The following is a 25635-nucleotide window of genomic DNA, read 5'->3' as shown; positions in this document are numbered from 1 at the left end:
CGGTGTTGAACCTGGACGCCATGTTGTCATTCAGCATCAATGTTTGTATATCGTAAGATAACGTTTCTGTTGTACACCACAAGGTTTTTAGGCGGATGAAGTGCTCCTGCTGCTGTTAACTGATATGAACTCACTGTTCCAATAACCAGCTGCTCAAAGTTACTTAGTTATTTTAAAAGAAGGATAATTGCCGGAGGGAGTGAACACCAGGACACTGTTCTCAACAAGATGCATGTGATGATAAATAATATTTAAGCTGATAGTCGATTTTTCTTATATCTTTTGGTTGTAAACTTTAGCTTGTTATTTGAAGTGAATCGGATATTCATTCTTTTATTTTTCAGTTCGAATGAAAAGTAAACCGATTGAAAGTATTATTGTTCCTGGTATTTCAGAGCTTTATTCCTCTGGTCTAAAACAAGAGCAGTCACTTTATGGTATTTTAAACACGTAGGACTCGAAACTGTTCAGTTCATTACCTCAAAGTGCTGGAAACATTTTGGAGCAAGTCGGTGAGGTTATTTGAAAATTCACTGTTCAGATTTTTACAGCGTGTACCTGACCCAACCTACACGGTTCAGGGAATGGTGGAAAGTAAGTGGGGAGGCAGTTGATGGAAGCTAGATGGTTCTTTGTGTTGGTGAGGGCTAGTGGATTGGTGGTTGGTGAGGCAGGTGTGTGGGGGAATTCGTGGGTGTGCCGTAAGTGGCTACAGAGGGCGGCTCACCACGCCAAGTGACGGCGGACATACCAACTCACCAGTCACCACCGCGGTCATTCACGCAGCGTCACGCCTCGCTCCACTCCCCTCACCACCTTCACACTATTTGCCACACCACTGTCCTCACGTTCCACCACTTCTTCCATACCACTTCCCTCATTTTTTTCCCGTCTCTTCCACACCACACGCATCGTCTTCCCCCAACTTCAGAACTCTTCATATCTCCTCCGTAGGATTTAGTTAGTACATTAAAACTCACCTTTGACACTCCCTCTCGTAATTGTTTAGGCTATGTTCAGGTCGCTTTTCAAATGGTTCATTGGACTGAAAGTTTCAGTAACCAATCCCTGAACGTTTTTTATATTGATGGTAAATCATAATGATGTATGTGATTTTAGAATGTTACTCTCTGCATGCATTTTCCTATAGTGATTTGCCTCATTGTGGATTACAGTAAAACTACTGGTTATACATTTTTTTTATGGTTGAAGTTTGAGCTTATGCCTCCCAACCCTGCTGCCTGCAGCTGGGAGTTAAATGTCCTCGCTTGAAAACTTGTGTGACGGGAAATTTATTTGGGTGGGTGACTGTTACAAATACTCCCATACAGCATGAAGCATTAACTTGTAGCATAGTTCGCACATTTTTTTTTTTATACTGCATCACGTGTTTAATATGTGGCTGTCGTTAACTTAGTTGAGGGCTGTTGGGTTGCGTTTCTTACCATAGGCTGCTAAGCTTTGGCATTCCTGACCTTCTCTTGTCTTTTCTAACTGTTACCACACATCTGACTTTGGGGGGTGGAAGACCCCACCCCCGGCCAGAGACTTCACCAGGTATGAGTGGAATTTTTTTTTTTTTTCACTTTATGAGAAATCCTGTGATCATCTGTTCCTCTTCTTTACTTTTATACCCATCTATCTCTTATGTATCACTTAAGGCCAGAACTCAGTAAGGACTGTTTTTGAGACGTATTCGACCTGAAAAGGATAAGAAAGAAAGTGTCCATCAGAATATGGTGAAAGGTATAATAAATATTAAGTAAGAAGAGATTGCTAAGGAAGTTGTTTTGTGTTTTAGTGGTGAGTGATGTGTTTTAGTGATGAGTGATTAAGTAAGAAGTGATTGCTAATGTAGATGTGGTGTTGCAGGTCGCGTGCAGGCTCCTCGGTTCATCGGCCCCCAGGAGGCCACAGAGAGCGTTGTTAACGAGGGACACACCAAGATCTTCCAGTGCCAGGCCCTAGGTAAGTCTCCCCCTCACCCTTCTCTCATGTGGTCCTTTCTGTAGGCGTGGTTGGCTCAGTACCAACTCCCTCTCCATGCAGATGTGGGTAACTCGAGGGTAAGTAAAAAAAAAAAAAAAAAAAAAAAAAAAAAAGAGGTATTTAGTCTTATTTTTGTTCAGAATTTGTTACTAAGATACCCTCCTAATATTCAAGCAAGACTCGCTACAGAAGTCACATAGATAAATTTCAATAAAAAAATACCGAAAGATAAATATATTTCTTGTTTGTTTCCGTTGCCTCTTGTTATTCATGCCTGTGCACGGTGATATGGCTTGCATGTCATTGTTGCTGAACCCTGTTACTCACTGTGTCAGTAAGACATTCATATCCTGGATAGTTGTGGCATTGTAGGCCACTGTAACAATACATTTGCTATCACTTCTGCTTAACCCACGATCACATAAAGAACTTTAGAAAGTGTCCCCGAGACCAGACCAGGATGTATCACGGTTTGTCAGGTAAATTACCACAGGGTGTGAATACGACATGTTATGGCCTTGCTCTCTGAGAATAGCAGCCAGGGAAGGTACATGGTCTTCACCGCTTAGGATCCAAACACCACTGAACCACAGCGAGAGCACCTCCTCTTCCCCAACCAACCCCCACTCTCTTGTTTTGTCAGAACGTGATTCAGTTGTACTGATTCTTGACTGTCTTTACAGTATTCACTTTGGGACATGAGGTTCCGTGACTAAATGAACGCCTCAGACTAAATATTATCAGATACATTATACAGTAGGGAGATTTCGATGCTTCAGCTAATAGTGATCTAAAAAGAATTGAAGGGCATTACTTATGCCAACGAATAACAGAATATAGCCGTCGTCTTTTCATAGTAGGCAATTAAAGTCAGGATATGCCATGCAAAGTATGTATTACTGGGAATAACTACGTTTATTAGGTTTGATAGAGCGCAGTTTAAGACAGTGTAGATTTAGCATCCCCAAAAAATTACTTTACGAAGGCATCTACAATATCAAAAACAGGTTTTTAGTAGCTTCTTACCTCCCAGTAAGGTATAGACTATCATAAGAAGAAAGTTATTGCTTATGTGTTTGTCCTCTGCCCTACAACAGAGAGAGAACCTCGTCACAGACCTCCAGGTCTTCTTTTATCTGTCTTTCCCACGGACGTTCCACCAGTAGATCACCTCGTCATAGACCATCAGATATTTTACCTTTTTCCCATGTGCTGTTCTCCCCAAGTGCTGACCTTCAGTTGATAACCACGTCACAGACCATCAGTTCTTCCTTTATCTGTCTTCCCCACGTAAAGCTCAGCATGTGGTAGGAACAACACAACACGTAATTCCAAGTGATAACCCAAGATGGCTAAATGATAGAATAAAACACCTAATGGTGCAGAAGAAGGGCTTGGACAAGGTAAAATGGGGGAAACACAGTTTACTGATCGCCTATCTTAAATTAAGGGAATGGTGAAATCAGAGATTAGGAAGGCTAAGAGAAATTACCAAATTAAGATAGCAAACGAAGCAAAAAAAAAAAGCCAAGGGTTTTTTTTTTTTTTTTCAAATGTACAAAACGAAGGTTAGGAAGAAAATTGGACCTAACAAATTGCATTCTGGTTGATTAGTCGATAGTGAGATTGAAATGTGTGAAGTTTTAAACAATCAGTTTAGATCAACATTTACACAGGAAAATACAAACATTCTGGTTCCAGAGTAAATTTACAAGGGTGGGGGGAAGGGCCGAAAGCGGGAAGCTATGCGACCTTAGACTGATAAATTTGATATTTTGAAGTAGAACGATTAAAAACAAGCAAGAGTCCTGGGCCAAATGTTATTTATGCGAGGGTCTTGAAAGAATGTGAGGAGGAAGTAATGTTTCGCTGAGTTATTGAGGATAGTGGCGCGCGAAGGGTACGGCATGAGAACAAAGGTAGGAAGGTAAGTGTACTGTTGTCATGGTAGGGAGTGGAGGCGTAGGGGAGAGAGGGAGGGAGGGAACACGCACATCCTGTCATTATTATATCTGCTCTGGTCGGCCATACAACAGCACTATACGATATCGGTTTAGACATAGTTTTCACCAGATACGTTCCCCGTTTCCTTATTTATGAATGTAGTGATTACGAATTGTGTGCCACATTTAGAGCATTTGGAGGAGCAGAATTTTGTACCGCTTATTTCCCTTGGCTTTACAACCATTGAAAATGCGCCCAGAGATTCCTGACATAATTCCGCTTGATAAAAACGTTAGCGATGACAGCTTGATTACATAATCAGTATGATTGAAATTTTGCTCATAGATACGAATTCCTGTGTAAGGAAAGCACAATGCATCCGTCTTTTATTGCGAAAATAGCGATGCTGATGCGACTGAATTAACGTTCGCACACCATATGAAAATTATGTGCTTAGAATTCTTTTTATATATTTAAACTATTTGTAACTTTTTTTCTCTGTATGTCTGGCTATACGGACTTATGCAGAATTGTCAGTAAACACTGGTGTGACATCCGATGATTATGTAAATATTCTCTGCAAATTTTTTCAACTCTCGCAGAGCAAACTGCCTGGCGGAAGCCCGAATTGCACGGCGTCCCACAACCAGTGCATGACATGGTCTAGAATACGTAAACTAAACGTCCGTTGAATATTTTTTGCTGGTCAGTATGAAGATAGAATGATTACGACTTAATGAAGAATTTGTGTTAAGGAAAACGCACTTGCTTATGTTTTTTCTGGAGGTAAGACCGTGTCAACTAAGGATGAAGTTGAGTAATTAAGTCATGAGTATATTGATGAATGTAATTGCTAATGTTGACGGAAAGGTTATTCAACAATATAATAAGTGAAAGTAGAACTGCGTGGGATTAGCATACAGATATTAAAAAAAAAGGTTAAACTTGATAGTCGCATATGTGTTAATCCAGCAAGGTAATGCGGTGAACGCCAAGCACAATTTTGCCGTATGTAACTTGTGGCTTGTCATTTAGCTTTTCCATTCACACTGTCGGAGGTCAGGTTTACCGGAACGGATCTTCAGAGAGTGATGTTTGCCCTGTATATTAATTTACTGTTTTTACACGAATTGTTTCTCATTTTTATCACTAACTTCTGATAATCTGCAGGTTACCTTCAGCCAGAGTACAGATGGCTACGTGATGGTGAGCCTTTGGGAGAATTTTCGAGCGAACACTTCTACAAGATCTCCTCAGTTACCCGAGATGATGCTGGGGACTACCGCTGTGTGGCGCGGAACTCTGCCGGGTCTATATTCTCTGCCAAGACTTCATTTTCGGTGGCCTGTAAGTTTATCTTAACTGCTCTTTGTATGTATATATATTAAAAACAAAGAATGGTTGTGTTTCATCTATCCGTCTCTTTATGCTTTATTTTAGGCAAGACGGCACAAGCAACTGAAGCTATCTCATTAATGCTATTTATATGGTGTATCCGAGGCTGTTTAATTTGTTTATGGATGGGATGGCGAGGGAATTGAGAGAGAGGCAAGTATGCAGACTGCAGGGGATGATGGGACATGGGAAGCGAGTCACTTGTTTGCTGATGACACCTGGATTGGTGGCAGATTCGAGAGAGAAATTATGTAAGTTGGTGATTGAGTTTGGAAGAGTGCGTGAGAGGAAGGTGAGCATAAATGTGAATAAAAAAGTTATTAGGTTTAGCAAGGTAAAAGGACAGGTTAGTTGGGGGTGTGAGTTTGAATGTTGAGAAATTGGAGGAAATGAAGTGTTTTAGATATCTGGGAGTAGACATGGCCACAAATGTAACCATAGAGCGGAAGCGAGTCATAGGATGGGTGTTGGGGCGAAGGTTCTGGGAGCATTGAAGGATGTGTGGAATGAGAGGACGTTACCTGGGAGGGCAAAAAATGGTTATGTTTGAAGGTGCAGTCGTTCTGACAGTGTTATGTGGATGCGGTGGTGTGCGGAGGTTAGAGGGGTTACAAATGTAATTTTTGAGGACACTGTGTGGTGTGACGTGCTTTGATTATATAAGTAATAAAAAGGTAAGAGAAATGTGGTAATAAAGAGAGTGGTTGGAAGACCTTAAGAAGGTGTGCTGAAATAGTTTGAACATAAGGACTGAGGAGGGTTGACAAAGAGGATATTTGCGTCAAGGGTGGAGGGAACAAGGAAAAGGGGGAGACCGAATTGGAGATGGAAGGCCTGGGTGAAAGAGATTTTGAGTGATTGGAGCCTGAACATGTGGAAGGGTGTGCACGGGATAGAGCGAATGGGAATCCTTAAATAGAAACAATGATAATAATACAGATATAACAGTGACAAAATGCATACACTTAGGTAACCTGATGAGCACTGGACAACTGCTCTCTCATCTCAGGATTTAACTCCAAACCACCCGACATAATCCATCAGAAACTGCACTCCCTAGACAAACATAAGTTACATTTTCTCATCTACATTTTAGATATCACACATCCTTACAACTCTACAAACACATTTGAACATATTCTAATACCCTTCATACTTGCAGTGCAAATTATGTAATGAAAGTATTGAGCATATACTTTGCACTTTAATGCAAATACAGCATCACTACACTTTATGGCCAATTTTTTTTTTATGTGTGAACAGTATTATAGTTTCATATACAAATCTATATGTAGTCCTTTGATAATTTCTTTGTTCATTGGTTTTTTGTTTGGAACCGCTGGATGTGAATTTGTTTGTGAGGTATTTCAGTGAACTCTCACAGAAGATACTTTCTTCACCACAGAAAACTTTGATACCATTCATCATTCTGACCCTAATATTTGTCAATGTTGGTAGACATGACTTCGTACAACAGCACAGAGGATACAGTAATGACAGTACAAGTTGGTGAAGCAGCTGTCCTGTCCCTACCACTTTTGGAATCATATCCTACACCTTCAGTCACCTGGATGGCTGATGATGGCTTTCTCCTGTACGGCATCAAGTATGCCATCACAGACCCTGACAACGAGTTCGTTATTTTGGCAGCGCAGCCTTCTGATATGAAAACCTATAGGTGACTGATGTCATATTTTTTTATTTATAATGTTTGATACTGGAAAGATTCAATGTTTTGAGAATAGATGAAATATATTAAATATCAAGATGGTTTTCATTCTTTTATATCTGAAGTTATGGAGTAATATGTACCACAGAAGGAAACATATTGATGAGATATCACCCAGATTTCAGAATTCTTATGCCCTTTATTCCTGTCCACTACAGTGCTCGCATTACCAACACCCAACTTGGTGTTGAGGAGGTAAGTGGAGGCATTACCCTAGTAGTGGAGGGTAGTGAGGAGATGAATGAGGAGATACCTCCCACTATAATTGTACCTCCACTCAATACCACAATCATCAAGGGCACCAGTATTGCTCATCTGCAGTGCATAGCTAATGCAAGGTTTGTAATTTGAGTTTGTTTTTATTAGGAAAGGTGAACAAGCTTAATGCTCAAGTCTCTGAGATATGAGAGGTCTGTAAGTAAGAGCTTTATTATTTCATTTGTTTGCCTACCTATTTGAGTGGATAGACTGTAGATGTACACCTCTTTTGCTGAACATCTTGTAATAATAGATAATCAAAACCCTGTTTGATCTTTGTACATTGTGACTAGCATATATTTTTTAGAATCAGTACTATTTGATTTTTCAGGTATTGTAGTTATTGTTGAGAATGAAATACCTTGATTGTGGGTATGGATGTTTATAGCTAGATAACAGACCTAGTAATGAAGGTTGTAGGACACTTTATGTTACGGTAAAGAGAATGTGCTGTCATATTTTTGCAATTTATGTTACTTATAATCTTTGATTACTCTACAGACCATTATACCAGCTAGAAACCCTTTGGTTCAAGGATGATGTGCCCATTGAACAGTCTGGAGTTGTCTTTTCTTTCAATGGCCTATGGAATCGCACACTTAGTCTCCTCCAGGCTGACCTGCACTATGCTGGTATTTACAAGTGCCAAGTTCGTCTTCGGACGAGCATTGAAGAACCTATTCAAGCTGTGGCACAAGTTGTAATACATGGTAAGTTAATATATACTAGTATATTTTATCGAGGATGTAAGGCATGTGTACGTGTAGGAAGAGAGGAAAGTGATTGGTTCTCAGTGAATGTAGGTTTGCGGCAGGGGTGTGTGATGTCTCCATGGTTGTTTAATTTGTTTATGGATGGGGTTGTTAGGGAGGTGAATGCAAGAGTTTTGGAAAGAGGGGCAAGTATGAAGTCTGTTGGGGATGAGAGAGCTTGGGAAGTGAGTCAGTTGTTGTTCGCTGATGATACAGCGCTGGTGGCTGATTCATGTGAGAAACTGCAGAAGCTGGTGACTGAGTTTGGTCAAGTGTGTGAAAGAAGAAAGTTAAGAGTAAATGTGAATAAGAGCAAGGTTATTAGGTACAGTAGGGTTGAGGGTCAAGTCAATTGGGAGGTGAGTTTGAATGGAGAAAAACTGGAGGAAGTGAGTGTTTTAGATATCTGGGAGTGGATCTGGCAGCGGATGGAACCATGGAAGCGGAAGTGGATCATAGGGTGGGGGAGGGGGCGAAAATTCTGGGAGCCTTGAAGAATGTGTGGAAGTCGAGAACATTATCTCGGAAAGCAAAAATGGGTATGTTTGAAGGAATAGTGGTTCCAACAATGTTGTATGGTTGCGAGGCGTGGACTATGGATAGAGTTGTGCGCAGGAGGATGGATGTGCTGGAAATGAGATGTTTGAGGACAATGTGTGGTGTGAGGTGGTTTGATCGAGTAAGTAACGTACGGGTAAGAGAGATGTGTGGAAATAAAAAGAGCGTGGTTGAGAGAGCAGAAGAGGGTGTTTTGAAATGGTTTGGGCACATGGAGAGAATGAGTGAGGAAAGATTGACCAAGAGGATATATGTGTTGGAGGTGGAGGGAACGAGGAGAAGAGGGAGACCAAATTGGAGGTGGAAAGATGGAGTGAAAAAGATTTTGTGTGATCGGAGCCTGAACATGCAGGAGGGTGAAAGGAGGGCAAGGAATAGAGTGAATTGGAGCGATGTGGTATACCGGGGTTGACGTGCTGTCAGTGGATTGAATCGGGGCATGTGAGGCGTCTGGGGTAAACCATGGAAAGCTGTGTAGGTATGTATATTTGCATGTGTGGACGTGTGTATATACATGTGTATGGGGGTGGGTTGGGCCATTTCTTTCGTCTGTTTCCTTGCGCTACCTCGCAGACGCGGGAGACAGCGACAAAGCAAAAAAAAAAAAAAGAAAATATTTGGTTCCATTTCTGAGTATATCTTACATTTCTTTAATGCACCAATAAATAAGAGGATACTTATGTAAGTCAAACAAGGTTATCTTGAAGTATTTGATTGTTAGTTTTATTGAATGTGTCTGTGAGGAGATTGTGGCATGAGTTGTTGGTATTTGTTTTCTGCAAGTATGCTGTACCTGGTTCCATAATAGTACTATTAATCACATATAGCTGTACACCCATCCCCCTTATGATAGTGGAATTGTGTTCCTGCAAAACCTGTTATGGTATGAAATAGTATAACCATTTGAAAATCCATTTTATATTGGGGGTTACATTCCTAAGCAGTAATTCTCTGTTTCATATTCTTATGTTTAGCATACACATGCAACATCTAAACATAATTACATCTGTTTAGACAAGTAGTTAATGAAATGTGTGAGAAATTGTGATGATTGGGACTTGAAGTAGTAAGGGCATTAGGGTTATCTGCATCACCACTAAGTTATCTGATTCACTAGATGTTTCAACTGAAGGTGAAGGGGTATGCCGAGGCATTTTGAAAAGCTGTTGGATTTTAGCTGCATGGCATGCCTAATTCTCTCTCTGTAAAGCTTCCTAGCTACGTGAAGCACCTTTAAGCACTGTAGAGACAACAAAATCATTTTGCTGTTATGATCCATATGATTAATGTAGTCTAACAATGCAATATTCTATTCATGAAAGAATTAACACCCTGAGAAGTATCATCAGGAGCCAAGTGGTTGTAGATCTTTCACAGTCCATATTGATGTGGTAAAGGAAATGTTTTACCGGAAATGGCTGAAATCACTGAGGTGCACTCCTTGGGTTGCAGACAGGAGAGAGACATCATTTTGCCTGGAAAATCGTAAAAGATATGATCAACTTAAACTCGGGAATAATGTCCTACTGGCATGACAGGCATGGAAGGCTTTCAAATATTACCTCTGTGATCCAAAGGTGTAATATGCACAAAAAAAGAGAATGCCCTCAACATCTAGAATCCAAGACTCTTCAACATTTTGCCTGCCATCATCAGAGACATAATGGAATACACAGGAGAGAAGATTAAGAGTGTATCAGACCAACCAGGCTATGGCACTGGTCACACCTAGTGAGCCTTTAGGGATCTTCATTCCCACAGCCCGGTCTGGGCCTAATCTGTTGGATTTGAAGCTGTGTCTTCCAACAGCTTGGCCTACCAGCAACCCAACCCATCTTTCTTAGCCCAGCCCAGGCTATGAGGGTAGAGGACCCCTAAAGACTTCTCTTGGTACTCACCAGGTATTAACCTCCAGATTGTAAAGTGGCTTGTGTTAGGAGACAATTTTTTTCCTTGGAGTTTTTCTATCTCCAACTTCCTGAGTTCTTCAGGTTCTTTGTTTAGGTCCTCAGAATGTGACAGCAACAACTCGGCCACATGTTGTTCTGCAATTACTTCAGAGCCAACATTGTTGGTACATTACAATTGTCTGCTGGATCTGGGGTATTGTTGCCACCAGCTAAAAACTGAGAATTCATGCATTCTTCTTTGTTGTGGGTTTGACTTCCTTCTACAACAAAGTGTAATAATTCATCCACTACTCCCAGATCATAGGCTTAGGCTTACCCTTCCCATCTGTACCATCAGGGAGTGGATATCATACTCTGACCCACAACTTGAAGCTAGGGAGTGGTGTTTTTAGGGAGTTACTGCAACTTAGTGTATTGTCAGTTATAATCAGTGTTTTATTGACTGATTTCTAGTGGCGTAGGAGTGCTCTACAGTTCGGAAGAGAGAAAAAAAAGAAGAAAAATGCCATGGGTGACCCATTTCTTCTGGTTAGAAAGCCAAGTCACAGGTAATGAAGACTTTACATAACTCCTCATATCCTTGGATGCTTCCTTGAACCATAGGGCAGTCTTCTTCCATGCTAATGAATGACCTGTCAGGGATTCTTTTCCAAAGTGAATCACTCTTATCAGTATTGAATGCTTGTTTAGGTGTGTAACCTTCTTCCTTTGATATATTTTCAAGTTCTCAGGTTAAATTTTCCTATTTTCCATCTCATTGTTCCTATTCTTGTACACTAACTTATTAGTTAATGGAGTGCTAGGCATAGAACTAGTTCTTATTCTTTATTTTTCCCAGTGATGACCACAGTTAAGTGAACTACATATATGATCTTGGCTGTAGCCATGAGTGTTTCACAATACTGAAACCTCACAAGCACCTAAGATTTCACCTCAAGAGTGATAGCCTTTCATCCTTCACTTCCTTGAGCACCTTATTATTCCTGTGGCAGACAGCCTTTCATCCTTCATTCCCATGAGTGCCTTTACTATTCTTGCCATAGACATACTGGACTTGTTACAATTTATTTAAAAGCAGGAAATAAAAGTAAAAGCACTGAAAAATCATGGCAAAAACCTAGGTTCTGTTCTGTCTTAAGTGTGAAGGATCATGGGATGTATTAGGAAACTGCACCCTAATTCTAAATGATCATAAGAGCAAAACTTCGTTCTGTGAATTGCTGTTGAATGAGGGATGGGTGTGTATAAGATGATAGATGTTCCTTGGTACTGTCTTCAAGTGATCATACTGCAAACAAGAAGTCACCTTTGTAGATGGAAAGGAGTAAATTCTTTTTAAGGACATTTTTACCCTAAAGGAGCTCACCTTATCCTACTTACATGGATTGCAGCCTCAGAGCTACACTTAGCCCCATAAAAGAGGTTGTAGGGCTGCATAACTAACTTGCTAACTTTAGGATACTGACAATCTTTTGACTAATGAGTAATGAATGAATTGTAGCAAAAGAAAGCAGATGTGCTTCAAGGATTTTTTTTCTTCCAGATCGTCCAAAGCTTAAGCAACAACTCCCAGTGGACACTTTAGCTGATTTGGGAAAAACTCTAACTATTCCTTGCTCCGTACATGGAACTCCTGATCCTTACATTATATGGTACAGGGATGCTGCAAATATTATTACTCTCGATGATAACAGGTAAGAAATTGGTAGTTTAAGTGATACGTAAATTGTTATTATAATCAAGTGATGTAAACCAAAAATCATAACTTCATAGGAAATATGTACCTAGTTTATGGTGTTGAAAGTATGAACCTGAGCACTGTAACAACATCTGGGTTATGATGATATTATTTGTGTTCCACCTAAGAAAGGAAATCCTTCATAGTTTTCATCCTCTTATATTTTTCATCCCTCAGGTATCGAGTACTTCTCAATGGGTCATTGGCCATTTCTGGTGTTCAGGTAAATGATACTGGAATGTATCAGTGCTTAGCATCGAATGATGCAGGAGAAACCTCAGCCTATACATGGCTCAGAGTAAAGAGTGAGTATTAACCACGAATGGAACTTGTAACGTTGTGTATGTAAGAGAATTTTCATTAATGTTAAGAAGTGATGTAGATTTTATTCATGTTATGCTCAACCAGGTTGATTGGTGTGTTCTGAGTTTGTAATGATTTGGTTATATACAAAATAAGTTAAATTGCTGGTCACACTGTTTCATCAGTACATTACCTATGAATATAGAATCTGAACTGTACTTTATAATTCAGTCCATCTTATCTTCTGTTTCATCAAGAATATAGAGTCTGGATGAGGAAAATTAAATTCACAGTTGTGTGAAAATTATTATTGTGATAATATTTCAGATCCTTTATCCCTGGGGATAGGGGAGAAAGAATACTTCCCACGTATTCCCTGCGTGTCGTAGAGGGCGACTAAAAGGGGAGGGAGCGGGGGGGCTGGAAATCCTCCCCTCTCACTTTTTTTTTTAATTTTCCAAAAGAGGGAACAGAGAAGGGGCCCAGGTGAGGATATTCCCTCAAGGGCCCAGTCCTCTGTTCTCAACGCTACCTCGCTAATGCGGGAAATGGCGAATAGTATGAAAGAAAGAAAGAATTTCAGATCCTTATTTAAAAACATAATGAGTTATACATGAATAATACAATGTGAAGTTTTTATTTATTCCCACTGTAATATACAGTATAGTGGGTTAGCTGTGTTTTTTTTCTAAAGAGGTAAGATGTATGATATTGAAAATATTTGTAGCTAAGCTAAAAGTTGTATATGTTTAAGTAAGAAATCCTTTGTCCTCTTTTTTCCCCCATATATGTTTATAACCCCATTTTACTGTGTATTGATATACTATATGTAGATGTCTTTTAGCATTTAAAAGTAATTGTATTTTTGTTCCCTCACCTTTTTCAGTTAACATTTACACTTCTATTTTTTCCTCTTAAGCACATCTTATTTACATATCTGAAGACATTTTTATTGTGCACACATCCTTCCATCTCTGCATATTTCCACCTGTGTTGTGGTTGTAACTGTTCCATGATTAAAGTTGTTCATGTGCTCCTGTATATTTCATTGCTCTTGGAACAGTGCATATTGATGTGATGTATGTAAAAGAAGCGATGAAAGTGAGTGAGTTTGGAAAAGAGGCCTGTGTGCAGAGATGCCAAGAGAGATTGAGAGAAGAATGGCATAGGATTAGATTGAATGAGACAAGGGAAGTGAGAGTGGAGCAAAAAGTATTTTGGGAAGCAGTGCTTACTTATGTGGGTGGAGTGTTTGGCATACAGAAGGTGGGATCTGGATAAGTAAAAAAGGGTAGTGAACAGTGGGATGACACACTTGAATTGCTAGTAAAAGAAAAAAAGAGGTGTATGGATGGTGTCTATAGGGAAGGAGTGTGAGTAATTGGGAGAAATGCAAAGGGAAAGTGGCAGAAAGTCAAGAGAAAGGTATGAGATCTGAAATGGAGGGTAGGTCGGAGTTGAAATGGAAGAGTATTGATGAATGACAAAGAGAATCAGAAAATGTTTTGGAGGGAGGTGATAGGTTGAGAAGAACAAGAAAACAAATAGGAGTGACAGTAGGGAAAGTAGGTAGGTAAGTGATAGCATGCAAAGAGGAGGTGAAAAAGATTAGAAATAAGTTTTTTGAAGGACCACTGAATGTGTTAATGAGAGGCTGGCACATGTGGGTGTGGTCAAAAGAAAGGAAGTAGTGAAAACCTTGCATAAGATGAAGTGTGACAGAGCCTCTGATGTAGGTGGGATTGCAATTGAGTTTTTTAAGAAAGGGAATACCACAGCCATTGGTAGGTTAGTCAGGGTAATTACATTTGTTTGTCCCAAGGTGAATAGCCTAAGGACTGGAGAATACTTGAATAGTGCCTTTATATAGAGGAAGATGGACAGAAGTAATATCTCAAATTACAGAGTCATAAATCTGTTGAATATACTTGGGAAGGTGTATGTTAGAGTGTTGATTGAGTGGGTTGTGGTCTGCATGGAATATCTGATTGGGGAGGAGCAGTGTGGCTTCAAAAGAGGTAGAGGATATGCGGAGAAAGGTCTGGAGAAAGTTTATGATAGAGTTGTTAGGGAGTCCATGAAGAGGGTACTTGAGTATCAGAAATATATTTGTAGTGCATTTATCATTGAATTTATGAATCACAAATATGTTTTTGGTACATAAATCACTTGAAATTAATTGGAATGACAGTGATGCAGAGGCAAAAAGTTTTTGATTCATAGTTCATCCATCCATGCACCCAGATTTAATATAAGCAAGTAGTTTCCTCACATGTTTTTCCTTCATCTGTTCAGTTTTAAGGTAAATATTAAAGATATTTTTAGAATGCTGTTTTGGCTCTCCCAAATTATTAAAATCCCAGCATCTCGTAAGTTCCTCCAGTGACATGAAAAAAACTATCAGTCTTAAAGTAAAACGATGTGCTTATGTAATGTGAGTATGGTTGAACTCGTTAGTAAAGTGCATTATTTTGCCACATGTTAATAATCTTGAATGTTTTCATGTAATGCACAAAACAGCATATTGTACTTTATGTGATATAATGTGTCTAGAAATATTAAGAGATTGATAAACAGTAATTTTCTTCTTAAACTTACTCCAAAATACCCAAGTTTTTAGCTTTCGTGCAGAGCCAACTCAGCTGTTTATCCATCACTCAGGGTTGTTTGATGAATGAGTACCTGGCTTAGGATGGGATGTATTGGTGTTTATACACATTAGATTAAGTACATGGTATGTATGGAAAGATAGATGGGGCAAAATGAGTTTAAAACTCTGTCTTCTTACCACGTACATGATAGTTATGTTTATACACTCACTCATCCACTTAATTAAACACTTACTTACTTGCCCATTTCTCTTCATAGATTAGTTGCCACCACTGTTTTAACCTTCCTTCTCTTCCTACTCAAGTAATAATGATTATTAAATAAAAGTCCATGGATGATTTAACTTCCCATTGGAAGTGATGCCTGCATTGGCTGAGTATGATTTTGTTTAATTATTTTGATGATACAAGATTGTTATCATTGTTAATCTGGTTGATCTTTGTATTATTTACCACTATCAGTTGTAGTTTACTTTAAAAAATGCCTATTTTATAAGTATTATAAATCTAGTTTAAAGCCTTTTCTTCCTTTTCATAGCTTGTAGTTTTCTGTTCTGTGAATGACATTATCTGTGATTTTCTGGCAGCACGGTGGGGCGAACCTTCTAAGCGTAAACACAGGTCCTTGCAAGCCAGGACTAATGATCCCTATCGTAAGATTTGTACTAACAAGTGCATGTTCATGCTTGTGTTTGTCTTAGCTTGGATTGATTAAGGTCCTCAGAAATGCTTTTAGTACTTCATTGTTAACATAATCACTTTATGATCTTGTAGTAAGTAATGCACTGTTTATAACGAAGGTGTACGTTGTAAGTAACTGAAGTCAGCATATTTTTTTAGTGTGTGCAGCATATCAAAGCTTTCATTCTCAAATCTTCTCTAGACTAGAATGAACTTGTAATGAAATCTTTATATTTTTGTATCTTCCATGAACTGTTATAAGTTGTCCCTTTACATCAGGAAAGAGACCATATATTGGAAAAATTGTGTTATTCAAACACACATTTCATAAAGAGATTTTATGAAGAGATTGATGGGATTGATAAGTAATTTGAATACTATGTTTGATATAAAATTGTCCCATTAGATAAGGAAATAATAAAAAGATTGTTATTCAAACACACATTTCATAAAGGGATTTTATGAAGAGATTGATTGGATTGATAAGTAACTGTGATTGCTCTAGAGAAATTCTATGTGCAAGTCACAAGAGTTTGATTTAGACACAGAGTCCCATATAGAAGTTGCAGATTCTCCTGTTGGAGAAATCTTCATTGGTAAAGGAATACACTAGACCAGTGTTTCTTAAGTGATGGGATGCATACCACTGTGGGATGCTAAGTTTCATCATAATCATATGAAGCTATCAAAGTAAGGCATTGCCTTGCTGAATTGCTTGTTTTTATTTTTAACCAGGCTGTTATTGCAAGAATACTCTCCAAGAGTCTGCCTCAGAAGCTTTTTGGTTGAAAGTAAAGAAGAATAAGAACAGTATGATGTTAAAGCTACCAAGAAATGTTACTCTTTTCTGTTATATCTTTGTGAGAAATCATTTCCTATCACAAGTATAAAAGCAAAGGAAAGAATGCGTCACCAACATGAAAGTACTCTTTAAGTTGCTATCTCACTTATTACCCCCAAAATTTATATGCTTACCAGAAAACTGTAACCACAGGCTACTCAGTGTGATTATTTACTATTTGATTTTTTGTTTTTCACATGTATAACAAAATTGTTGTATTTTTCACTAAGTCAGATTCACCTTTAATGGTCGAAATGATACTCAAGTACATATAAATCTATGGGGTTTCATTTTGTCCTGATGAGGCTAGGAATTTTCAACTGTTTATTTGAAGAAAGATTCAGAATGTTAAGAAATGCTGCTTTAGTTATTACAGGTATTATATGTTAAATATTGTTCTTCACAATAAAAGAAAAATTATAATGAAGCTAAAATTTTTCATATTTTAGCACAGCTTTTTGAAATTAAGAAATTACAAAAGTTGCAGCACTGTATTTGACATTTGAGATAGAATTGGGTTTAGCAGCAATAAACAATGCTTACACAAAAGTTGAATGGACAGTTTACATATATTGACTACTGATCATAGCTGTTACATTAAAGAAAGAGCTCTAGATCAAATTTTTATTATAGCATTTTAATGGTTTCCTCATTTTAATGGAATGTATATTTGCTCTCTTAAAGCATCTCATTCCAAATTGTGACATTTGTGATCATTTTATCATTGAAGTAAATCATTGCTTCCTCTGCAAGTACTGCATGCTGCATGTTTATACCCAGTATTCCTAACCCAGTTCATAGGAAGTTGAATCTTTTTTTTTTTTTGTAAGATTGGTAGATATGGCCAAATTATGAAATATAATTGTTGCACTGTGCAAGATGCCTTTTTAAAGCACAGGACCAAAGTTGTGGCATTTGTGATCATATTAACTATGAAGTAGGTCACTGTTTCCTCTGTATCTGCTCCATGTTCCTAACCTTGTATGAAGGAAGCTGAATATTTTTCTGTTAGATAGGTAGATAAGGCCTAATTATGAGGAGAGAATACGAGACGAGGAGTTTACAAGATTGTATAATAGTACAATTAAAGGGGTTGGTGTGAGAAGACCACCTGTGACTTGGGGAATTACAGTGGAAGAGTTTTGATAGGAGAGAAATGGGGTAAGAATGTGTGGAATGATGTATGCGAGGGATGCATGTAAGATCCAGGATAAGTGGAGTCTTTTGCCTTGGCCAACCCTCTTGATGGGATTTCCTGGAGGGAGAGTGTCAAAAGATATACATAGAGAAATGAATTTCTATTCATAGACCATGCCAGCTCACATTTGAACAGCATCAGCAATGAAGTCATTAGAAATGTACCACAAGGACATAGAAAGCAGTATAGCCCAATCTTCTTTTCACACTATGCAGACCTCATAAAAGAAACAAATTCAGAGAAAACCAGTCTCTGTCAGTATATACTATAGAACAAATTTAACCCATACTAGTAACATATCTTGTCAAATAACACTCATGTACACACATGAAACACTTTCAAAGATCATTCATAAACTAGCTATACCCATTGACAGGATGGTTAGAATCCGTACTGTATTAAAACAATAACTCTCCTGTAGCATACCTTGACAACACTTCAAACTGCTACATAAGGAACTTTGGCCCTTGAGCAATACAAGCACTTGCATATTTATTCAATTACTGGTTATACAATAAAAATCCCAAACACCTGGAAGCTTGCTTGCTTGGTGCACATCCTGAGACTCTCCAACCCCCCAACGTTGCCTTTTCTTACTGCGCCTTATCACTGCTAGTGCCATATTCAAACTACTTAAAATACTGATCCATCATGGTCATCCAAGATATCCTACTCTCACCCACATAACATGGCTTAGATCTTTTTTCTCCTCTACCACTCTGCACTCAGACATTATACAACACATCTCGGAAAGCTTCAGCTAGCTGCAGTCACCCTCCCCCACAGCACTAGTGGCAATAAACATCCACAAAGCATTTGGCACCCTTCCCTGTCATGCCCATACAGAAGATACTTGATATCACTCTCCATAAAAATGAAATTATTGTTTTAGTCAACTTTATAGCTGATTTCCAAGCCAAAGTCACTCATAAAAGCCTTTCCTCCTAAACCCTCAAGCTTAACAGTGAAGTCTCTCAGTGATCATTTCTTTTTTCCAGCTGTCTTTAGTCTCTTTCTGCATGATTTTCCTTCACTCCCCACAAACTTCAGTGTAAGAGTGCACTATATGCAAGTGACTGAAAAGAGAAAAGTTACTCTAGAGCATCTTAAAGCTACACAAGCAACAAAGGACATGTAGCACTACATTATTTAATCAGAACATTGGCTCACTCAGAACATAATGTGTACCTTCACAGATATCACCATCACGCTCTTAATCAGAGATGAACATGAATTCAGTGTTTATCCTCCTATAACCCTGAATGATCAACCACTTCCACTCAACAGATCTCCACCCATACTGGATATCACAAATGACTCTTGATTGACATTCATCTCCTCACGATAAACATTGGCACAAATGCCATTAACAAACCAAGTGCCCTCAGAACATTTAGGACACCAACATTAGTCAAGAAAAAGAATCCATTAGTATTCTCTATAAGCAATATATTTGCTCCACCTTTATGTGTGCTTCACTTGGCTGATCATTCACCCATTCAAAAGCAACTGTAATAGAAGTACAAACATAACAAAACAGATCACCCAGAACTCTCATTGGTTGCTTTGGAGTCGGAAACATTAAGTACCTGCACAGCAAAACAAAAATACTTTCAGTGCAGCCCCACCTCAGAGTGCTTGACACTCGGTTCTTTGCAACAGTGCTAGACCTCTCTTACCGAAACCACTAGATAACCAGCCACCATCTTCCAAGCACAAATGAAAGGCTACCCCTGTCTGTCATGTTTACAACTTGCATATACAGATCCCCTTCTTCAACAAACAAAAACCTGACAAAATTTATTCACACTGTAATTTCTTGCCAAGCACTAGCCCCAACCCAACCCATTTTTAAACCACCCAACTAACCTTATGTCTATCTGACACTATTGAGTAGAAATAAATATGTTATACTTTCCCATATATATTCTGGATACCTGTGATCTCTCCAGCACTACAAATATCAGATCACCATACCAAATTTCCCTCATGCCTAAGATGCAGCTTCTACACTGAAGACACTAACACCTTCACAGACAACCTGCACTCATCACTAAAAGACAGAGACTTAGCATCACCACATTGCTTTAGCTGTGGTCCTGCATGTTGGATGTGGCCAGCTTCCTCAGTGTTGTGGGAGCTTTATTAGAAGAGGGTCCTGGGGCAGGAAGATAAGGTACTATAAGATGTTTCTTTAGCATGAAAAGTTGGCTTCTTGATTTTCTTTTTCCTTTTTTAAAAGGACTCGTCTTTTTGTGTTATTTGTTTATCCCTGCAAGTGTGGAAATGATGAAATGGAGGTACAAGTCTTGTTAGGCATTTTAGTTGTATATTTTCATATAACTTGTAGCTTCAGCATTTAGCTCACTTTCCATTGTTTTCAGAGTGGATTAAAGAAAATTGTGTTGTCTTGACAGTTTCTAACATGATTTTGATAAGCTGATATGGAGAATTTTTTGTTGAGTACTTGTTACTAAATACCATATGTATTTGACTGAAATGCACTTGGTGTCACATAACAAAAGTGGTGTGAATAACTAAAAGCTGAATTGTGTTTTTCTTTAGCATTGGAAAATTTTTATTGTAATCAGCTGCCTGTTTTATATGGAAACATAATGTCTTGATGATGATGATAGATAATTCATTTTACTCCTGTCATTGCATGCTTTTGACTTGATACCATACATCTTTAAAAATTACAGGCCTGATTTGACATAAACATATTTTGAAAGATATTTTAGTCTTCTTTACTGAAAGTTGATTCACAGTTTGTTATGCTTATTTGAGTGTGGAGGGTCCTCTTTATTTGTTTTTCTTATGTTAATGATGAACAGTTGAGGGAAAAGTATGAGAGAAAAAGGGAGAAATGCAAATATGAAATATTCTTTTCTTAACGTAGGCTCCTTTGTAACTTTCATGTGATATTTTTTACTTTGATATTGTTTGTGATTAATAAGTAATATTTATATGTGTCTTGCAGCATCTGCTCCCCTCATGACGGAAACCCCAAAGAACATGACCATACTGGATGGACAAGATGCTACTATATCTTGTCGTGCAGGGGGAGCCCCGCAACCCAATGTTACTTGGTTATATAACGGTATGATATAAGGTCTTCTTTTCATAAAGGCAAAAAGGAATTAGCCAGTATCTGTTTGTTTGTTTTATATATGCAGAATCAAATACTAATATCAGGCCTATCCTTGCATAGTAAGCACATATGACTGTGATATGAGAGCAAAGACAGAAATAGTTAAGAGTTCAAATCAATACTGTACATAAAAACATTTTTACAGATGATATGGAACTGGTGGAAAATGGTCACTATCAGATACTTAGCACAGGAGACCTGCTGATAGCTGGTGTCAACACTCGGGATGAGGGAAAATACACCTGCCTTCGTGCCAATGAAGCAGGAACTGTGTCAGGAGATGCATGGCTTTCCATCCTAGGTGAATGGCTTGAACTGATTAGTAGCTGATAATTTTGATTGTTTTAATTTTCACAGCAATCTAGTTGTATAATGAATACGTGTATATTGCAGCAGAAACTATATGGATCTGACATTTTTATGTGAAATATTGATATTTTTCTCAACACCTGCTCTCAGTTTCATACTTTAAGAAAGTATCTTTAACTGATACTGACCTCCTTCACACCCTTCACTGTGTCAGCAATATATGTATTGAATGAAATTAGTCAGTTGAAGAGGTATCCCCAGAGAGTGTAGGAGCTAAAGATATGCTGTTTAAGACATCAGATATTACAGTAAAAAGAAGATGAAGCATGTTGATAACAAATTTTAGTAAGCTTGCAAAAATAGCATAAATGGGAATTTTACAGAGAGTAATCGATCATTTTGAAAGGAGGAAAACAGGTTCAAGTGGAAGATGGCAGGAGAGGGTCAAGGTTGCAGGGTAAAGGTAGAATATGGAGAAGTGAGGCTTGGTTGCCATTGAAGTATGATGGTGTCTTTCAAGGGGTAAAAGAGAACAGATAAAAGTTTATGAAATAGAAATTATTGCTAAGGATGAAGTTAGGAGAGCATTTTTTTATCCACATCCAGTAAAAGTTTCACTGTTAAGCAGAGTGATTTTTTATTTACTTTCTCTTTGTGCATCCTGGTACCAGCACTAGTGTGTGCATATAGCCCATTCATCCTTATATTTTTTCTGAATACCTTGCTCTTGGGGTGCCATATCCTCTCCTTGCTGTCACTTTTTTCTCATTAAGAGGATTGTTTGGTTTAGGCATTGTCAACCAGTGTCGGTAAAGATAACAGGATTAGTAGACTCATTTATAAAGGTTAGATTCTAAGATTTTGTGTATTGTAGATTGACTGGAAGGTAGTAGTTGATAGGCAGCCAAAGACCAAGGAGGTAGATAACCAAAACTATCCGCCTGGGTATCAAGAGAGTTAGTGACATTTCTTAATGAACCAGTACTGTAGTGGTTAAGTTGCACTTCTTTGACCCAGGTAGCTGTCTTTTCTTTCTCCCTCACTAACATGTGGACTACTGGCATTCTGTCCACGAACGTACAAGCTCGTCATTTCACACATAATGCTTGACAACACTGAACTCGTGCTGCTCATTCTTTGTAATTCTAGATTTTCCTGCAGTGAGCTTTGTGCACTAACCCTTCCTTTTGACAAAATGGTAGGAGCAGTAGATGGAAGTAATAGGTAGGAACATTTCGGCTGGATTATTTTGTAGAAAAATTAGGTGGGAGCTGTAGGTATGAGCATTAGATAGTAGCAGTCATTAGGAACATTAGGTAGGAGCCTCTCAAAGGCTAAGAAGTTGCTCTGGAGTTCTTTAGCTATGGAGACTGTTGCTGTGGCTACCTCTTTGAGGGAGTTCCACTTGGAACAGGCATCAGAGATATAGATATAGGTAGATAGTAGATTGACCAGAAACTTTCAGGGGTATTGAAAAATCTTGATGAAATGTTTTTTTAGATGTTTTGCAGAGAAGTCCAAAGAAGTTTCCTTTGATATATATCCATTGTCAATTTCAGTGGAGTATCTAGAAAATTTTTGAAATACACCTAGTTCTTAGAAGGAAAGGAATTTTTCGGTTTTTTCAATGGAAGATTTCTGTCCTGATAAGGAAGTGCACCAATCATTGAAGATTTTAAGAATATTTGATCATTAAAGATTGGATTATAAACAAAGGAGCTATATTTTCTTTTAAGGAAAGGATAAGGTAATACTCTTGTGTTGGTTTCCTTTGTACACCCTTACAATGCAAGCCCTATCCTATGGTAAGTAATGTCACATATATGGGTCTTACTATAGCGTACTTAGGTGTTATCAGACTCTGCATGGTTTTGCTAACAACACAAACAAGAAGCCAGCTTTGACAAGGCAGTATTATTGTGAATGGATGGAGAGTACATTCTTTTCAAAGACATACCATTTTCCTGCTCTTGAGTCGAGTGCAGCTTTGAAGATGGTTTGGGGATTGTTTAATGATAATGATTGTAATATTAATGTCCCTGGAGATAGTGGAGAAAGAATCCTACTCATGTATTCCCTGGATTTCGTAGAAGGCAACTAAGAAGGGAGTAAGCCCAGGGCTGGGGACCTTCCCCTTCTATGTCAATTTCAAAAAGATGGAGCAGAAGAAAGAGCCTAGTGAGGAGTGCTCATCCACAATGAAGGCTCAGGCTGGGGTGTATGGACGTATGTTTAAGGAAAGAGACATGGATATTCTAGCTGTGAGTAAAATAAAGCTGGGGGGGGGGGGGAATGGTTTGAGAATGTCTCGGGGAAGAAGAGTGAGAGCCAAGGAAGGAGTAGCTCTACTGGACTTTGAGAAGAATGAAGATAAAAGGATGGAGGTTGTAGTCATTTGTAGAAAGGGTAAATTAGATTGTAAGGCATCTGAAAGAGAAGGTTGATAGATTACAGGCCCTTCAGATGTGATGAGGTGGGAGGGTTTGAAGTCAGGTTTGCATCATGATGCAGATGGATTTACCATGGAAGATGTGTGAACATGAATTAGTGATGGGTGGTTTGAAAATATGTTTCATTGAATTTAGAGTTGAGACTCATAAGTAATAGGTTTCAAGTGAAAAATGCATTAATATTTGCCTATAGTAATAAAGAATTGGAGGTTAAAGTTATCATTTATTAAAAGCAAGAAAGAGCAGTGGAGGATGGCTGTGATGGGTGATTTAAATGAACTGGCATAGGACTAAATTGTTGGAGGATTACTTTTTACTCTTATTATATAACCTAAGGGCTTCATTTTACCTTGCAGCTTCAAGGGTGCACTACAATTTGTGGCATGGAGAGGATAACCTCTTTTGGAGTGAAGAGTTTTTCAATGAGATTTTGCTCAGAGTGTACAAATTTGACAAAGGTGACTTTTGATTCATGACATAACTGCAAGTAGGCAGCTAGATACAAGTTCAGTCAGGAATAATGGTAGTACAACGATAAGTAGAATATGATATTTTATATCAGCTTGTGTTTCACTGTACCCTAATCATATGTGTACTGGTAATTTGCTTTGCAGTAAAAACTCAGATATCGCAACCTCCAGTGGATACACGAGTTATATTGGGTCGAGTAGCAACTCTGCAATGTAAGGTGTCTCATGCTCCAACGGTGTTAGTCCATGTCCATTGGTTTCATGAAAATAATGCCATTGACTCGGAAGGAAGTCCTCGAATAAGTGTGCGACAGGATGGAACATTGGAAATACAAGAAGTTAGAGCAGCAGATGTTGGACTATATACTTGTGTGGTAAGGATCTTTTAATGAATTTTTTTTTCATGTTGTAAACTATGGTAGCATACTTTTGCAGAGATTGTTATTCTAATCAGTAAAATGTGCCTCACCCACACATGGATGTATGGGATTCTTTCCACAAACATCACATGACCCCTTCCTAGCCTGTCTCGTATTGCTCTTTTTCACCATAATCTTGCACCTCCAGTAACTCTGTGCCCCTTGGCTGTCTTACTTTATGGACCTTAACCAAAAAATGTTGTTGTTGAAAGTGTTTCTTTGGCCCCCTCTCAGTTATGCCACTCCAGTAACCCAACCAGAACACCCACTGAACATATATATTGTCTGTGTATATATATATATATAATTTTTTTTTATTATTATTATACTTAGTTGCTGTCTCCCGCGTTAGCAAGGTAGCGCAAGGAAACAGAAGAAAGAATGGTCCAACCCACCTACATACACATGCATATACATAAGTGCCCACACACGTACATATATTTACCTATACATTTCAATGTATACATACATATACATACACAGACATACATATATACACATATACATATTCATATTTGCTGCCTTCATCCATTCCTGTCACCACCCCACGACACATGAAACAGCATTCCCCCCTCACCCCTGCGCGAGCTCAAGGTAGTGTTAGGAAAAGACAATAAAGGCCACAATCGTTCACACTCAGTCTCTAGCTGTCATGTGTAATGCACCGAAGCCACAGCCCCCTCTTCACATCCAGGTCCCACAAAACTTTCCATGGTTTACTCCAGATGCTTCACATGCCCTGGTTCACTTCATTGATAGCATGTTGACCCCAGTATGCCACATCATTCCAATTCACTCTAATCCTTGCAAGTCTTTCACCCTCCTGTATGTTCAAGCCCTGATCGCTCAAAATCTTTTTCACTCCATCCTTCCACTTCCAATTTGGTCTCCCACTTCTCCTCATTCCCTCCACCTCTGACACATATATCCT

At 38.6% G+C, this 25635-nt stretch overlaps 1 protein-coding gene across 1 annotated transcript in view; it reads left to right on the top strand.

Annotated features, from left to right (window-relative positions):
• The window catches only part of sdk (sidekick cell adhesion molecule), a 385895-nt gene that overhangs the window by 264833 nt on the left and 95427 nt on the right, over nucleotides 1–25635 (top strand). Inside the window, exons 2-12 of the mRNA XM_071691428.1 lie at nucleotides 1873–1968; nucleotides 5104–5280; nucleotides 6787–7006; nucleotides 7216–7395; nucleotides 7817–8025; nucleotides 12079–12229; nucleotides 12451–12578; nucleotides 15773–15838; nucleotides 20886–21005; nucleotides 21202–21357; nucleotides 24430–24659. Coding sequence (XP_071547529.1) covers nucleotides 1873–1968; nucleotides 5104–5280; nucleotides 6787–7006; nucleotides 7216–7395; nucleotides 7817–8025; nucleotides 12079–12229; nucleotides 12451–12578; nucleotides 15773–15838; nucleotides 20886–21005; nucleotides 21202–21357; nucleotides 24430–24659 — 1733 coding nt within the window. The remainder of the gene's footprint in view (nucleotides 1–1872; nucleotides 1969–5103; nucleotides 5281–6786; nucleotides 7007–7215; nucleotides 7396–7816; nucleotides 8026–12078; nucleotides 12230–12450; nucleotides 12579–15772; nucleotides 15839–20885; nucleotides 21006–21201; nucleotides 21358–24429; nucleotides 24660–25635) is intronic.

Source organism: Panulirus ornatus, chromosome 50 (genome assembly GCF_036320965.1).
Source record: "Panulirus ornatus isolate Po-2019 chromosome 50, ASM3632096v1, whole genome shotgun sequence".
Taxonomy (NCBI): domain Eukaryota; kingdom Metazoa; phylum Arthropoda; class Malacostraca; order Decapoda; family Palinuridae; genus Panulirus; species Panulirus ornatus.
This window is presented reverse-complemented; position numbering and strand designations above follow the sequence as displayed.